The following is a 17425-nucleotide window of genomic DNA, read 5'->3' as shown; positions in this document are numbered from 1 at the left end:
AGGATGGACAAAGTTTTTTCCAGACACCATTCAAGGTTTTTTGGGAAATTTTGCCCTAAGAATCTCCGATAATCCTTACAGCATCTAAAACATTAAACTGTTTCCAAAACTCTTTAACAGATAGTTGTTCATTTTGCCTCGTAGCTTCATTGACTTGCAAACAAACGCCGTGTGTAGTACACTTTGAATGTTTTGATAACTCCTTGGTCCATCGTTGAAGTAAGCTGGTTGTATTTGGAGGCAAGAAAACAACTTTTACATGTGGATCAAAATCAATTAAAGTTGAAGGAGGGTGGTGCATTATCAATAATGATCATAACTTTAAACAGAATTTTTTTAAACTGGCAATAACGTTCAACTTCAGCATGAAGTGGTGACCAAAGCACTCTTCAAAAATAGAAGCTATCACCCAAGCTTTAGAATTTGACCTCCAAATCACTGGCAAGCCAGTTTTAGATTTATTTTTTAGAGCTCTTGGATTACTGGTGAATGCGGCCAGCACCGGAAAGACACAACTAGTGGTGAAGCGGGACGGGAATATGGGAATACATATAAGAAACCGCGTAAGTCTGGGTATGACTGTATATGTACATATATGTGTAGCAAAGGTATATTTTGGAAAAGAGCTTCAAAGCTTCATATATAATACGCTTCAATTGTTAAAATTTGAAGCTTATTTGGGATAAGGAATTTTTTTGGGGGGGGCCTTTTCAACCAAGGGTGGTTGCCTGGGTTTTTAATGCAAAACCAACAGACCAGTTACAAGTTCGCATTAGCCAACATATATACAGGGTCATTATGAAGCCCTTGTGCAGTTTTAAATATTCATAACTTTATGAAACTTTCTGCGACTTTATAATGACCTTGTATTTACCTCAGAGCCTGAGCTGCTTAATATTGGTTGTACACAGTATTCCAAAAGCTGATGGTATTTAGAAATAGTTTACAAGTTATTCGGTTATTTGAATTTTTAAGATGATCACAATGTCCTTTATAGGAGGTAGAATTTCATTACTTAATTTAGATGAAATGCTAAATTAAGGAACACTTAATTTATTTCGAAAAATTGTGAAATATAGCATATTGTTTTGACCATAATTATATTTAAAAAAAAAATCAAATGCAATTGCTGTCATTCCTAATCTCCAGTCAACAGGCTGTTAGTCCAAATCCCATTGTGAGGATAGATATCTGGCATTGTCTTCAGGTGGGAGGTGAATTTTATTTCCTGTTGCAAAATTACCATTTCTCCTTATTTGAGACCTGAAGTGCTGAAGCATTCCACGTGTAGTGTTTTGGATTATCTGACTATCAACCCATTTATTCATTATTAAACAGTTATGGAAACTATTGTGTTAAAGTAAGACTTCAATTTAATATAATCATCATCATCATCATCATCAAATTCCTGCCATGTACCCTCAAGGGGTGTACAGGATATGACAGTACTACATGAAAAAATTACATCATTACTAACTTCCTATCTACAATTTTCCTCCAAATCAGTCTGTTACTTGTCAAGACTCCAACATTATCAGATCTTATATTTCTATCGCCTAAGGCACTTTGTACCGTATCAATCCACCTATATCTTGGTCTTCCTCTGGGTCGTTTCCCTGCCAACCTGGCAGAGAACACTTGTTTTGCTAATCTTTCCTCTCCCATTCTATTTAAGTGACCATACCATCTGAGATTAGCTCTGCTAACGCATTCCTGGATGCTGACAATGTCAAGTTCTTTTCTAATATCCTCATTTTTAATATGATATTGCCATTGATGCCATCTGTTCACGCCTCTAATCTTTCTCAGGACTCTCATATCTGCGGTCTCTAGTCTTTGGTCAAGTGTTTTACTTCCGACCCAGCTCTCAGATCCATAAGTTAAAATTGGTTTGAACACAGTCTTGTATACAGCTAATTTAGTGTTCCGACTAATTTCTTTCTTATTCCATATGAATTTATTCAATTGACTTCCCACGATACCAGCTTTGCTGATTCTGTTGTCTATTTCTATATTTAGTTTACCATCTTCAGTAAAAATTGTGCCTAAGTAGCTGAAATGTTTTACTTGTTCCACAGGTTCTCCATTCACAACACAGTTGACATTTTCAATGATTCTGCCTATTTTCATTGTCTTTGTCTTTTTATTGCTGACCTTCATACCATATCTATTACAACAGCTATTCAATTTAGTCAGAGAATCTTGCAGACTTGTAGTGGATTTATTTAGAAGTATAACATCATCCGCATAAAGCAAAGAGCTGACATTAACATCTCCAATTTTGATATCAGGTTTAATACCACATTCCTTCATAATGTGATCCATATAGATAATGAATAACAGAGGGGATAATGTACATCCTTGTCTCACACCAGATTTAACATTAAACCATCTTCCTGTACTTCCTTCAATTCTAACTGCTGACTCACAACTCAAATAAAGACTAAGTATTGCTTGATATAATGCCCCATTGACACCATATAACTGCAGCGTATTGAATAGCTTCTCTCTTGGCACCTTGTCATATGCCTTTTCCAAATCGACAAAACTTAAATACAGATCTTTGTTATATTCCCATGCTTTCTCGACTATTTGTCATAAAGTGAAGATCTGATCCTGACAGCCTCTATTTGGCCTGAATCCAGCTTGTTCTTCACCAAGCTTTTCTTCCACAATTCTTCTCAACCGTTTCTCAAGTATACTTGCATAGATCTTGCCAGGAACACTCAGTAGGGAAATACCTCTGTAATTCTCACATTCAGTTTTATTTCCCTTTTTATATATGGGTACTATGAGAGCTCTACTCCAATCATCGGGAATTCATCCCTCTGTCCAGGCTTTCTGAACTATGCAGTGCAGCCACTGTAAGACTCTTATACCACCATACTTCAGCATTTCTGGTCGAATATCATCTACTCCTGCTGCCTTTCCACATTTCAAGCCTTTGATGGCTTTTTCTACTTCAAGTATGGATATGTATTCCTGACTGCATGCCTGGTCAGTGTTTTTTACCACTGTGCTATCATCACTGCTTGTTTCATTTAGCAGTTTTTCAAAGTAATTACTCCATACTTCAAGGATATCTTTTTCTCCTGTTTTCATTTCACCTTTATCATCTCTAATTCCTTTTACAGCACTCTTTCCTCCATTCCTAAGCTTCTTCAACAACCTCCAGAATATTTTGCCACCTTCTTGATATTTATTTTCTATATTCTTGCCAAAGTCCTCCCATGACTTTTGTTTAGCTAGTTTTACACACTGTTTAGCTTTCTTACATTTGTCTCTGTATTCTGTAAGAGTAAAAGCTGACTTATTTGCCAGGAACTTTTGATATGCTTTCTTCTTTTCCTTCACTGCCTCTTTAACTTCCTGTGTCCACCAGGGAGTTCTGATTTTTTTATCTTTGCACACAACCTCACCACATGCCTCTCTGGCAGAATCAATCAATGTTTCCTTCAGAGTTTGCCACTGAATCTCCAAGGTTTGATTCCTGTTCTCAAACTCTTTCATTTTCTTTTCAATAATATTTCTGTATTTTAGTCTACAGTTTACATCTGAGAGCTGCTCAACTTTTATTCGCTTTAAAACTTTCTTACATGTTATTCTTTTCAATATGAAATTCAATTTTATCCTGCTCAAGACTAAATAGTGATCACTTCCAATTTCAAATCCTCTGTACACTCTGGTGTCCTGCACCAGGGAGAAAACATCACTATCAACAATAACATAGTCAATGAGACTTTTCTTATTCCTAGCCTCTTCTCTCCATGTGAATTTGTGCACATTTTTATGTTGGAACATGGTGTTAGTAATAACCAGTCCATGTCCTGAGCAGAAATCCAACAAATATTTCCCATTATTATTAGCTTTGCTCTTTTCTCCAAATTTTCCCAAAATATTTTTGTATGTCTCACAATCATTTCCTACTCTACTATTTAGATCCCCAACAAGGACCAACTTTTCCTTTTTCATTGTGTCAGTTGCTTTTTCTAAAGCCTCAAAAAATTCCTCCACTTCTACCTTAGTAGAACCTTCTGTGGGACCATAGGCACAAATAAGTCTCATTGTCCAGTTCCCCATTCTCATATTTGCCCACATTACTCTACTTGAGACTGACTGCCATTCAAGAAGATTAGCCTCGTATTTTATGTTGAATACTATGGCTACTCCTTCTTTTCCTTGATTGTTATTGCCTGAATATAACATTTTGTATTTATTGCTCAGAAAGATCTCACCAGTTTTGGTCTTTTTTGTTTCAGTCACCCCTATTATGTCGATCTGGTACTTATCTAATTCCTCAGCTAGCTCCATTTCTTTGCCATTCAGGCTTCTTACGTTGATAGTACCGATCTTTAACTCTGGTGATGTTGAGTTGGGGTTTGTTTTCAGATTTGTTCCAGTAGCTGACTTTTCGCTGTTCGCCCTGGTTCCCTGGCGAAAACAACGGGGGCCTTGTTTAACCGGGCGACGCCCCAGCCGGCATGAAATTTTGTCATGTTGTACCATCATTTTTTATTTTGGTTTAACCAATAAGAATACAATTTGGTCGGCTAAATCCCAAATTGCCAGCCCATCCTCGTTCGTTCAGTATCAAAGTAGATACCCAACAGGGTGCACCACGAGAAGGTGAGGATTGGACATTAGGTCAGAAGCCCTGGTCAGTTCTCCGCATTCCTTTAAAGGCTATGTGGAGGTCTCCTCTCAGTTATACAGCTTTGACCTAAATTTAATATAAACCAAAAATAATCATTCGACGTTTAGATCTTCATATCTAGGCCATCATCTGGAGTATACCCATATATACAAAGAAACAAGTTATGTTACAATCTGCACGGTATGCTAAAGTCACAGTAACGTTTTTACCAGATGTCAAGCCAGTAGCGTTGACACAGTAGTGTCAACGCTACTGGCTTGACATCTGGTAAAAAAAAAAACAAAAAAAAAACTTACTCTATCAAAGCTAGAACCCTTTAGGTTCTAGCTTTGATGGATTCGTTCATTCTGTTTGGTTACAAATCATTAAGAGATATATTAAGCTTGGAGGCAGCATGCTCTCATATAATTATTCACATACATTAGAACAAAGCAGCATCGATGGTGGCCAATAAAAGCTTAAATTATTGCTTCAAGTCCTAAAGCAAAGGTTTGCTAGAGAATTCGAACAATTTAAGTTTGCTGAATGTATGCCATCCAAATTCTTGGGTTTTTATGCGACCATTATTGTTAAGATTAGGTTGTTTGATCAAAATATCAGGCTTCTTTAAATTTGCATTCATACCAGGTTTTTGTATGATGTGAGGAATAGATGCTTTTACAGTCAATTTGGTGTAGGAGGTTAAGAGAGGCCTGCTTTACCAAAATTGTTAAATTTAATGTGTTGTTGGTGCTTTTTTTATGGATAGGAATTGTGCATCCAGTTTCAGTGCAATGGATATGATATGTATCCAAGGGTGGGCCAAGGTGAGGCAGGGAGGATCCTTGGAGGAGTAGAATATGTTTTATAATTTTATAGGTCGTTTAAAAGTACCATTAAGATTGTAATGGTGTAGAATTCTATTTATTTTATCTTGTAACCCTTTAACATATGGGATAGCTATGGTCTGTAACCTATATTATTTGCATTTTTTGATGAAGTTTTATGAAGAACTTTATTGATTGTATTTTTACTATAGCCATTATCGATAAATGTACTGAATGCAAGTTTAATGAAGCCTGTGAAATTTTGATTAACTGTGCTAATCTTAATAATGGTGGCATAAAAATCTCAAGAATTTGAACGGCACACACACTTTCTTCAAGTTCTCCAGCAAATCCTTACTTAAGGACCTTAAGGACCATTTCATCTCTTATTGGTTACTATCTATACTGTTTAGTTCTGATTTATGAGTAATTATGTAAGAGCATCTTGCTCTCTAGCTTACTGTATCTCTTAACAAACTGTAACCAAATAGATAATAATAAAACAGTACTCTAGCTTTTATGTAGTAAGTGTTTTTTTTTTAACCAGAGGTCATCTAGTAGTGTTAACCATTGACCAAATTACTGTGACTTTAGCATACAATGTAGATTGTAACATAGCTTGTTTCTTTGTATATGTGTGTATACGCTGGATGATGACTTTGATACGAAGATCAAAATGTTGAGTGATTATTTTGATTTATATTAAACTGAAGTTTTACTATAATGCTGTAGTTGTTTCCATAATTTTTTTTTTAATAATGAATACTGATCATCATGTAACTGAAGGAAAGGAGCTACCTATATAACCAAGCCTAATGTAATGTTGGATTATGGGCTTTTGTGGGTGGGATTCATTCAGTATATAATCAAATATAACTGGACATCTGCTCATTCCATCTCTAATATGAAAAACATTAATATGGAGTTAGTCTGCTCTTTGTTGTTATAACAGCCTTCAGTCTTATGGGAAGACTTTCCACTAGATTTTCGTACATTGCTGCAGTAATTCCCTATTCATTGTTCCAGTAAAGCTGATCATGTTGGAGTTTTAATGGAGTACTGACAGCACTATGAAAGGATTAAAAATTAAAGTTAATACTTCCAATATTTCGTCTGCCGCTGAGGCATTCAGGAAGTACAAATAACACTTGTAACACACACACACACACACACACAACATAATACTCATTTAAACACATGGCTGCAAATTTGAATTCCAGTCGACATGGTGCTCCCTCTATGGGCATTCATAAGAAGCCTAGGATGTAAATTGGAACTCTGATTAATGTTTCCTAAATTTTGGGAAGTTTTTTATGCTCGATTTGTTTAAATTTGGTTGATTTTTGAGTACCACTGCAGGTTCAAAAAAGAGTGTTTTTTTTTTTTAATTTACCGTGATGGAGCATGGCGGTTTTCTTCCAGAAGATCCTGTGAGTGGTATCCAATAAATGGTCTGCAAGACCAAAATGACTAGTCATGATTGAAGATGTAAGTTTTGTGTTCACTTAAATGGATGGTGGCTGATCTACTCTGTCTGAAGTCAACTAGCAGGAACAGGGTACTTTATATATTTCAGCTGTAGATATTTTATTTTACTATTTATTTAATTTATATTGTCAACTTGCGCCATTTGTAATAGTCCTTGTTTTCTAGTTACTCTTATCTTTAATGAACCCCCCCCTTACATTGATATCGGTGTCTGCTTGAGCTTATGTTAAATTCCTTCAGAGACAGTAACCTCTATCTTTGCCTAAAGTATTCTAATCTTAAAGCTCATGTCTGATACTATAACTTGACCTACTTCCACCCTCCCTCCTCAACTTCGTAGGGTAAACCCTTATATGTGCTAGTGTTGTAAAATAAGGAAGAAAAACCTCTAGTTAAGAGCAAATCCTCAAATTAAGATTGCTATTGCTCATGTTTAATAGTCCTTGAAAAATTTATATTAGTTAACAACTGCACCATCAAGGACTATGTAAATTTTTTTATTCTTTACAAACATGAGAATTTTTCTGCTAAGCACATATAAGAACCCTTTGTTCATTAATCTCAAGCAACTCTGAATTGTACAGTCATGGCAGTTTCTTTACCTTAGTTACACAGAGGTCCGATAAGTTTTGTGAGACAGTGCATTGGTTAACAAGGATCAGGCAAGCTATTTACAAAGCAAAACATGTTTATTTTAACTAAGATAAATATTTTACAAACAGCAATGGGCATATCTCGTGCTTGAATCACAATTTATGAAGCAAAGCTAATCACTTGAGACATTAACAAAGAAATCTCACACTCAACTTATTTATCATGCAAAAGCCCGTAAAGTCTTGCATTCAATTTTATAAAAATTAAGACAAATTATATGTGACACTTTCTGTGCATTAGTTAACACAAGCAATATACAAACATATACCATTCATTTATGCATTTACAGACTAACGCTCAGCTCTCTAACCTCTTTGCTTCATACTACAATTGATTAAACAGGACTAGCATCGATTATCTACACAAACAATCTTGGATAGTAACATAGAGCAATCTACTTACTAGCTCTCTGTATCTTGTAAAGTCCTAGGGTTTTCAAGGGGTATGGGTGAGTTCTGCTGGTGCCTTCCTCATTCTTGGGAGATGGCTGCGATCAGGTACTATTCAACGGTTGTCATCTTGCAAGTTCTCCTCCTTGGAAAGGTACTATAGTTCTTCGGCAGTGTTAGGAACTCTTCTGGTTTCAGCATACACGTATGCCAGTACTTTCATCGAAGAACATCTCAGAATGTTCTTTTGAATATGGCCTCTCCTGACACTCCCTGGCACTAGGGTTTACCTACTAGTGAACTTCCCCAAAACTCCTGGATGACTCCTTGAGGGACTCCCTACTCTTCTCCTCCCAAGACTCCAGAAAAATTCGAAAAAAAAAGCCCTTTTGCCTGCCAGTCATAGTCTTTTATATCATTCGACGTCCTTTGTCTTATCATCCAAACTTCCCAGATTTTCTGGAAGTGCCCTGACATCACCTACGCTTACTTTAGGTCTTGGCGGCAAAATTCCTATATTTCAGTGACCTTAGAGATTATTGTTCACCTTCAGCATACTAATATAATCCTGTCTAATCCTTTTGGTTACATATACTTGTAGTTCTACATTTAGTTATTTTCACAATATAATACAAAGTTTAATACATTAAAGCAGGTTATATACACTTCTAATTTTATATATTTTATGATCTATGTAAAATCGATATAGGTGAAAAAAATTTTCTTTATTTCACCATAAGATATTTTACACAGGCACTGAACAAGGAGGGAGGGAGCTGATCTTTGGTAGAATGAATATGGATTGCAAGTTTCCAGTAGGACTTAAAAGCAGTGTAGAGGTTTTTTTTTTTATTGTTTTAATGATGCCATATTGTTGGGAGGGGCAGTGGTGGTGGGAAAGTTTGGTAATATATCTGCCTGTGAGAGTGGGTTTTCTGTTTACTGTTTCTGTTTTCTATATTTCAGTGAATGAGATGAAATACTGTAAGCATTAAACTTAGTTTTTAATACTTTGTTAGTGCTGTCAGTACTCCATTAAACCTCCAACATGATGACTTTCCAGCATTTAAGCCTTAACACACAGATACTAATCATTCATGGTGAAGAAATAGCATGCAAAGCAAGACAACACAGTAAGTAAAGAGTATGTTTATCAAGACAATTAAATTGGCTGGCTGTTCTTAAAAAATGTCAAGATACAAAAATAATACCTAACTGCATCTTCGAATAAAGCTCTGCATATATACTAATGTGCCATTCTTGCACTATTACAAGAACAGGTTGCTGCAATGTGTACCAGCCTCTCCACTACCAACGCTGCTGCCATTAGCTCACTACAATTGGAACTCAGTATGTTTTTGAAAATGCTCAACAAAAATGCCATCAGCACCTTAAGCCTCAGCCACAGTTTTGCTGTCGTACCAAAAGAAATGCTGATGCCAGATGACAAACAATGTACACAGAATCTGTCATTTAGCTATGGAAATAGCTAACATCAGACTTGTCACCAATGTCCTCTCCCAGTCTTTGCCTCCAAAAAAGTAACCTATCTTCTGACCAACTTGCTGCTCTCAGAAAGTTATGAAAAGATAAAATTATTGTCATCACCAGAGCAATATAATGCCATACTCATCTTTATAATTGGAAAATAGATATTATTCTCCAAGATACATCCCACAAGACACATCCAAGATACATTCTCCAAGATACTACCTACATCCCACTAGACTACAATCCCACCAAAATGCAGGTTAAAGAAATTAAGAAGCGTACTTAAAAAAACCAAAATAACTCAAATCCTTTGGTTTTCATACCTCCCCCCCCCATATACTCAGTTTACATAAAATACAAACCCATTTCCCCCCCCCCCCCCAAAAAAAAAAAAAACCTGTAGATGCTACTGATGCTCCATCCTAAAAATGTCAAAACAGCAAGCAAAATCTCTTCCCCCCCCCCCCCCGGTCTTGCATCCTATATATATAAAAAAAAAAAAAATTACAACCCATTTTAAAGCCTCGATTGAAAATCTAACTTTAAATAATTTAGATATATTGGTAAGCTTTTGACATCATCTCACTGTTCACCAATGTTCCTTTGAATGACACCTTAACACTCTTAAAAAGCATTTTTCCTTATGATATCTTACATTTTTTCCTTTGCTATCAGTTGCAGTTATTTTTCTTGGAGGAAGAAAATTTATAAAGAGAGAGAGAACTGCTATGGATTTCCTCTCCTTCCCCTCTCACCCCCCAATGGCAAATTTTTATACAGAAAATTTTGAAAAATGAACCATAGACTCATACACACATACATACCCTCAAACTATCTATCTGTTGTTGTTGTCTATTTGGCCTCATGGCCCAGACGTTAGTCTCCTTCCTCTAATTGGATATAGACACCTCAATAGTCTACATCCAATTCCTATACATGGCTTACCATGTCTAGGAAGGACAGAATTGTCTGGAACATCATTATAGGCTGCAGCATTAAGATTGTCTTACTAGAATTGAAGGGGGGTGGGGACAGCCTGAACTATGAAAAACAGCCCTAGACTGTTCCTCCTCCACTAAACTTCACAGTTGGTACAACATATTAAGCTAGGTAATGTTTTTTTGGCATCCACCAAACCAAGACTTGTTCATTGAATTTCCAGATGGTAAGGCATGATTTATGACACCAGAGAATGCATTTCCACTTCTCCAGAGTTCAATGGTGGCAATCTTTACCCCACATCACCTGACACTTGGTGTTACTCTTGCTGATGTTATGTTAGGCTTCTATGGACTATGGAAATTCATGTTTTTCAACTCCTGTTGAAAGGGAACACGGTCAACTGGGTGATGGACAATTGGACGACGGAATAAAAGATAAAATATGGAATTCTATTCTGTTGATCTATTACCAGGTAAAATTGAGTTAAAAAACGGTATAAACAAAAAAATTTAAAAATCTTGCTTATAATTAAGTTTATTTAAGTTTATTTTTATTGATGTAGAATTACGAATTGTATTGAAGTTATATTGAAATTTCCCATAGAATTACAGTATGAACATAAAATTTGAAAAATCTCGCTTATAATTAAGTTTATTTTTATTGTCTGAAGAAGTATTTCTGAGCTTCACTGCGTAATGTGTCTTGTTTGGCAATTTATTATTTGGGCGTTTTGTGTGCGGTTATTTAATTTAATACGCATTCACAAGATATTTTGACTTCTATTAAACAGTAAGACTAGTTGTTTGTTTGTTTATTACATCGTTTCCGATATTTGTGTCAACATTACAGTTACCACGTGCAAAGAACAAGTTTCAGTAAATAAAAGGTATGTATTCAAAATTTATAATCTTAATCGTATACTAAATTGTATACTTGACATCTAAATTCATTTAAATAAATTTCAAACTCTTGATTATCTCTCAAATGAAACAAATTGCTAAGTACAATTATATGGAGGTATAGAAATACTTCACTATATATAATTAAGAATTTTTTCCAGTACTATTTTTCAAATAGTACTGTAAAAATACTTAATTATATCAATAGTGAAAACTTTTTTTAAAATTTATTTTTATATTTATATTTCTTGTTTCTATTCTTCAGAAATGGATAATTCAAGAATATTAAGTCAAAGAGACAAGGAAAAATTTGCTTGGAATGGGTATCTTTATGTTAAAGACAAGATTGATAAGAAAGGTTCAATTCAATTTTGGCAATGTGAAAATAAAAACAAAGGATGCAAAGGTAGAATCTGGACAAGTGTCAGTGATGAATCACTAATTTCTGAAAAACAGGAACACAGCCAGAGTAATAATGCAAGAAGCTAGTACAACAGCCAAAAAATTAGCGGATACGACAATGAGCAACCCATCACAAATCAGAACTCAAGTTCTACAAAATGTTTCTTCTGCGGTAGAAGGAATGCTTCCAAATCATAGCAGTCTGTGCAGAAATATTCAAAGAAGATTAAAAAATGTAAAAGCCCCAATTAATCCTGATTCTAGGGAAACAATAATTATTCCTGAAGAATACTTAAATTATGAATTCAGTCCATCACAATTTGAACGTTTTTTATTGGCTGATTCGGGATCAGAACAGGTCGACCCCATGAGAATATTAATTTTTGGTCGTGAAAGCCATGCAGTGTGGAGCCAAATCATGAATGAATTGTTTATGGATGGCACATTTTTACTTTCTCCCCCTTATTTTGCTCCAATGTTTGTTATTTTGGCTAGAAAGGATGGAGGTTCCGTTTTCCTTGTTTTATATTGTTTATTACCTAATAAGACTCTTGAAACATACACAAAATTATTTTATATGATACATGAAATGTGGCTATTACTAGATCCTGAAAATATAAATGTTGATTTTGAAATTGCCATTCATCAAGTGTTACATATAGTATTTATACAAGCTAACATAAATGGTTGCTTTTTTTCATCTCGTACAAAATCTTCGTAAGCATTTAGCTTCATGCAGTCTTTTAGCCAGATATAATTCTGATGCGCAATTCGCTTTAAATTAAAAAATGATCACTTCGCTTGCTTTTGTTTCAGAACAATATATTATTTACGCTATTTCTGAACTTGAGAATCGTTTATCCAATGAATTTGAACCAATTTTAGAATGGTTTACGAACACATGCATAGGTCGTCTAAGGAATAACAGAACCAGGGCTCCACCGATTTTTCCCTCAAACGTTTGGTCTGTGTACCAAAGAACAATAAATGGAAGTGATAGGACAAATAATTTTGTGGAAGCCTGTCATCGAAAACTGCAATTGAGCTTTGGCAGCAGCACAAGTCATCCAAATTTATGGATTTTTATAAATGGACTACAAAAAATTCAAAAAACATATGATGTTGAATATGAAAGAGCAGTAGCAGGTTTTCAACATGAGCACAAACGTAGACGTTACGATGAAGCTTACCAAAGAATTTCGAAAAAGTTATTAATTACAATAGGAAAAATATAATAGAATATTTACATGGTATTGCATATAACTATAATATGAATTAATAAATTCAAAGAAATTGTCTTTCTTGAATTTCATATGCTTTTTTTTGTTTTATTGTATATATGTAACATTTGTAAATATGTTTGTTAATTACAAAATAATATTAATAAATGAATTAAAACAAAACTATATTTTTTCTTTATTTTAATACTGTGCAATTATACCTTTTCATTTTTAAATAATTTTTGGACCACTCTTTTTAACAATCTCTTTCTTAAATGATCCTACAAATTTTGATATATGATATAAACGAAAATATATAATACAAATATTTATTAACTAGCTGACTAATTTTTTTGTATGGGAAATTTCAATATAACTTCTATACAATTCATAATTCTACACAATAAAAATAAACTTAATTATAAGTGAGATTTTTCAAATTTTATGTTTATACCGTTCTTTTTCTTTTAACTCATTTCTCAAAAAAAATATTATTTAAATTTACCTGGTAATAGATCAACAGAATAGAATTGCATATTTGATCTTTTATTCCATTGCCCAGTCGCCATCGCCCAGTTGTCATGTACCCATTGAAAGGTTGTGGTTGGTGTTGCATACAGAGGCATTTCGGAACTCAGCAATGTGTGTTTCAACCAAGGATGGGCGTTTTTTTTTTTTTTTTGCACCAGATGCTTCAGCACTTGGCAGCCCTGCTCTGTGATTTTATGTGGCATCTTAGATCACAATTGTGTTTTGTTGTTGTTCCAGCATCACTTCACAATAACATCATTTGCAGTTGAACAGGGAAAAAATTTCCCAAACCAAGTTGTTGTAAAGGTGGCATCCTTTAATTGTGCCATGTCAAAAGTCACTGAGCTCTTCAGTATGCCCTATTTTACTGTTAATGTTTGTCCATGAAGATTGCAAGACTGTTTGCTTTCTTTTATGCCTGTGTGAGCTATGGTTGTGAATTATATAGCAATATTCAGTGCTGTGAAGCGATGTCCAGTTATTTTTGATAAGGCAGCATATTAAAAAAAAAGTTGTTGTAAAGGTGGCATCCTATGATTGTGCCATGTCAAAAGTCACTGAGCTCTTCAGTATGCCCTATTTTACTGTTAATGTTTGTCCATGAAGATTGCAAGGCTGTTTGCTTTCTTTTATGCCTGTGTGAGCTATGGTTGTGAATTATATAACCATATTCAGTGCTGTGAAGTGATATCCAGTTATTTTTGATAAGGCAGCGTAATAAGAAAAAAAGAAAACAATTTGTGTAAAATCATTGGTTATAGCAAATATTTCAGCATCTCTACAAGCTGCATCAGTTTGATTGGAGATGTGAGCATTAAAATTTTAGAGGAAGCTGATGTAGCTATTAAGTTAGCTTCCTTTAAGTCAAAAGAATGAGAAGAGGGAGATTTTTGGCTGAAGACGAACAAAAATTTAATTTTAGAGATTCTCTGACATAGTGCACATATGAATACAGATGCTGTCTTTGAGATAAAAACAAGTTAGCATATAATTGGAAACTGAGGTAAATAGTGTTTTAAAGCACTATTTTTCTCTGTTTCATAAAGAAGTGAAATTTCAGCTTCTGTTAGAGAATTCAGCTGTAGTTTCCACTGCAGATAAAAATGAAAAACATTGAAGTTGAATATTTAAGGCAAGTTTAAATTGAGATGGTCATCCATTAATGAATTCTTGACTAAGCAATGCATATGAGGAATTTCATCCACCTTTCCTGTGTAGTAATATGTGATGCTGTGTATTCAGTTGGTAAGGTGCAAACATATTGAAGGTGAAGGATGGGAACTAGAGGTGGAGATAGAAAAGTACCAACCTGAAATTTGTGTAATGTTGCAAGAATTGTGAGGACAACAGAATAGATTATATCAGTAGGCAAGGACATTGATATGTGGAAATAAATGTTATAGCTCCACAGCACAGTGTAGATTTGGTTTTATCAGAACGATAAGTTTGTGGGATGAATTGCCAAGTGCAGAAACAATAAACAAATTTAAGATGTGGTTTGAAAGCATTGTGTGAATATGAAAATTTCTTATAGCCAAGTCTTTTGACTCCATGGAGATAATAATAAGTTACTTATATTGCTGCCTATAATAAATTTAGTTTAATCCTTTATCCAAGTGTGAGCAAACAAAGTTTGCACCTGAAAGTATCTTCAGGACTGGGGTAAAGAGGTACAACACCAGGGCAACTCGTTGCAAAGGTGGAGCAAGATACCAACACTTCTATCTCAGTATCTCCTATAATGCAAAACACATCTCCTTGTGGATATGTCTAATGTTATGCATTAAGGGAAGGGCCACTACCCAGACTAGTTTAGACTTTTATTGAGGTCTCTTCAGTGGGAGCCAGGCCCAGGCCCATGACCTGCTAATGCTTCTACCAGGCAGAAGCATTAGCAGGTCATCTCTACCTATAGGAGTTGCCAAATGGTGTGCCACCCTTTTTTAATAAATTACTCTGGATTTAGAGAAAGATGTTGAAAGTTTATTTTTCACTTGGTTAGAGTATAATAAATACCAACACCAACATGTTGTACCACCTTATCCCAGTCCTGAAGATACTTTCAGGTGCAAACTTTGTTTGCTCACACTTGGATAAAGGATTAAACTAAATTTATTATACTCTAACCAAGTGAAAAATAAACTTTCAACATCTTTCTCTAAATCCAGAGTAATTTATTAAAAAAGGTTGGCACACCATTTGGCAACTCCTATAGGTAGAGATGATCTGCTAATGCTTCTGCCTGGTATCTCCACTTGGGCCTGGTTCCCATCGAAGAGACCTCAATAAAGGTCGACACTAGTCTGGGTAGTGGCCCTTCCCTTAATGCATAACATTAGACATATCCGCAAGGAGATGTGTTTTGCATGATGGGAGATACTGAGATAGGAGTATTGGTAGCTTGCTCCACCTTTGCAACGAGTTGACCTGGTGTTGTACCACCTTACCCCAGTCCTGAAGATACTTTCAGGTGCAAACTTTGTTTGCTCACACTTGGATAAAGGATTAAACTAAATTTATTATACTCTAACCAAGTGAAAAATAAACTTTCAATATATTACTGCCATTTGTATCATTTTAGTGCTGTTTATTTGTTATTCATTCTATAACATATTTCTCTTATAAATTTAGACCACATCAACATGGATCAGACTTGCTGGCAGTTTTATCCAAAATTTTAACTGAATCATCAAAGGAATCTAGCATCCCTGCTGCTGTATTAGCTCTAGAAAGTATATGCATATTATGTGAATATGAGGTACTGAAAATCATGTTACTTTGCATGTGTTGATTTTTTTATCCCTTTAATATAATAGCTGTTGTTTCTTTTAATGTCTAAAAAGAAAGAAAAAATACTTGGTAATCCTGAAAATTCTGTTTCACTCTGTCATAAATTATCATCAAATTAAAGGCCTTTCATAAAAATAGAACAACAAAAAAAGTTGCTGTGGGGAGCTTGAAGGAAAGAGCAGTTGCTTCTGTATTGTTCTGCTTAAAGAGAGACCATTATAGGTTCCATTCTAGTCCCAATTTAAGAAACTTTTTTAAGGTTTCTTAATTTTCTAAGCAAGTAGGATTTACTTTCCTTGGAAACTGGATTTTTCACCCTTTATTTCAAAAAAATTAACTGTAAAACTCAAATTATCACAGGTAATAATATGAGTGTTATGGTTTATGACTGCAAGATGGTAGCAGTTGCCTCCTCTACTCTCCTTCCTCCTAAAGCCTTTGTTCACTGATACAGTACCGAACAAAGTAATCTGAACACTTACATTTTAAAGAAAATAATTTTAATTTTGCAAGAAAATGAGTACAAACATTAAATGCCAACTTTACCTAATAATTTATGTGCTCCTCTGTTCCTAATAAGTTCATTAGTTCTCTTAGGCAAGGTCCCTACCAATGTAGAATACATTTTTTGGATTTCTGCATCTCAAAACCATACTTCTATATGTTATCCTTTAATTTGTATTAAGTTGTATTAAGTTATCCTTTGTATCACAATTTAATTTTCCAAGTCTCAGTGGATGTGGCGTTTGCACACTACTGCGCTTAGCCGCACGAAGGAAGACTTGGTTTCGAGTCTAGTCGGCGACTAGAGGAAATTTTTCTAAGCCTTGTTTCGACCGGTTCCCGAGTTAGTCGATCTCTGGCACGGGCAAGCAGGTTTTTCCTCCCGGAAACTCGGGTTTTTCGTCCTGTAAACTCAAGAAAATCGACCGTAGAACCCACATTATTTTCAGACATTAAATATATTGTGTTAGGGTTAGGGACCACGAGATGGCGGCACATTTGAGCCGTCTCTCTTCACTGCGTACTGCTTAATTAGTGATAGCCTTGGGCCATCTGTCTCTGATTGGGTACCAGTGGAGATTGAACTACCCTCTCAGTCTCCAAAAGTCAGATAGGGTTAAATGGCCTCGCCTACTCCCGTATACGGGAATAAAAA

At 35.1% G+C, this 17425-nt stretch overlaps 1 protein-coding gene across 2 annotated transcripts in view; it reads left to right on the top strand.

Annotated features, from left to right (window-relative positions):
* LOC150099747 (focadhesin) overlaps positions 1 to 17425 on the top strand; it is a 381450-nt gene that overhangs the window by 147875 nt on the left and 216150 nt on the right. For both annotated transcript variants that reach the window (XR_016549345.1, XM_090403693.1), the window contains exon 12: positions 16108 to 16234. Coding sequence is in view for 1 of the 2 variants with exons in the window: in XM_090403693.1 (XP_090259819.1) it covers positions 16108 to 16234 (127 nt within the window). In the remaining variant the exon portion in view is untranslated. The remainder of the gene's footprint in view (positions 1 to 16107; positions 16235 to 17425) is intronic.

The sequence above is a fragment of the Typopeltis vanoorti genome, chromosome 14 (assembly GCF_054136105.1).
Source record: "Typopeltis vanoorti isolate ZY-2024b chromosome 14, IOZ_Tvanoo_1.0, whole genome shotgun sequence".
Taxonomy (NCBI): Eukaryota; Metazoa; Arthropoda; class Arachnida; order Uropygi; family Thelyphonidae; genus Typopeltis; species Typopeltis vanoorti.
Note: the sequence above shows the minus strand (reverse complement) of the source record. Positions and strands in the feature narration are given on the sequence as shown.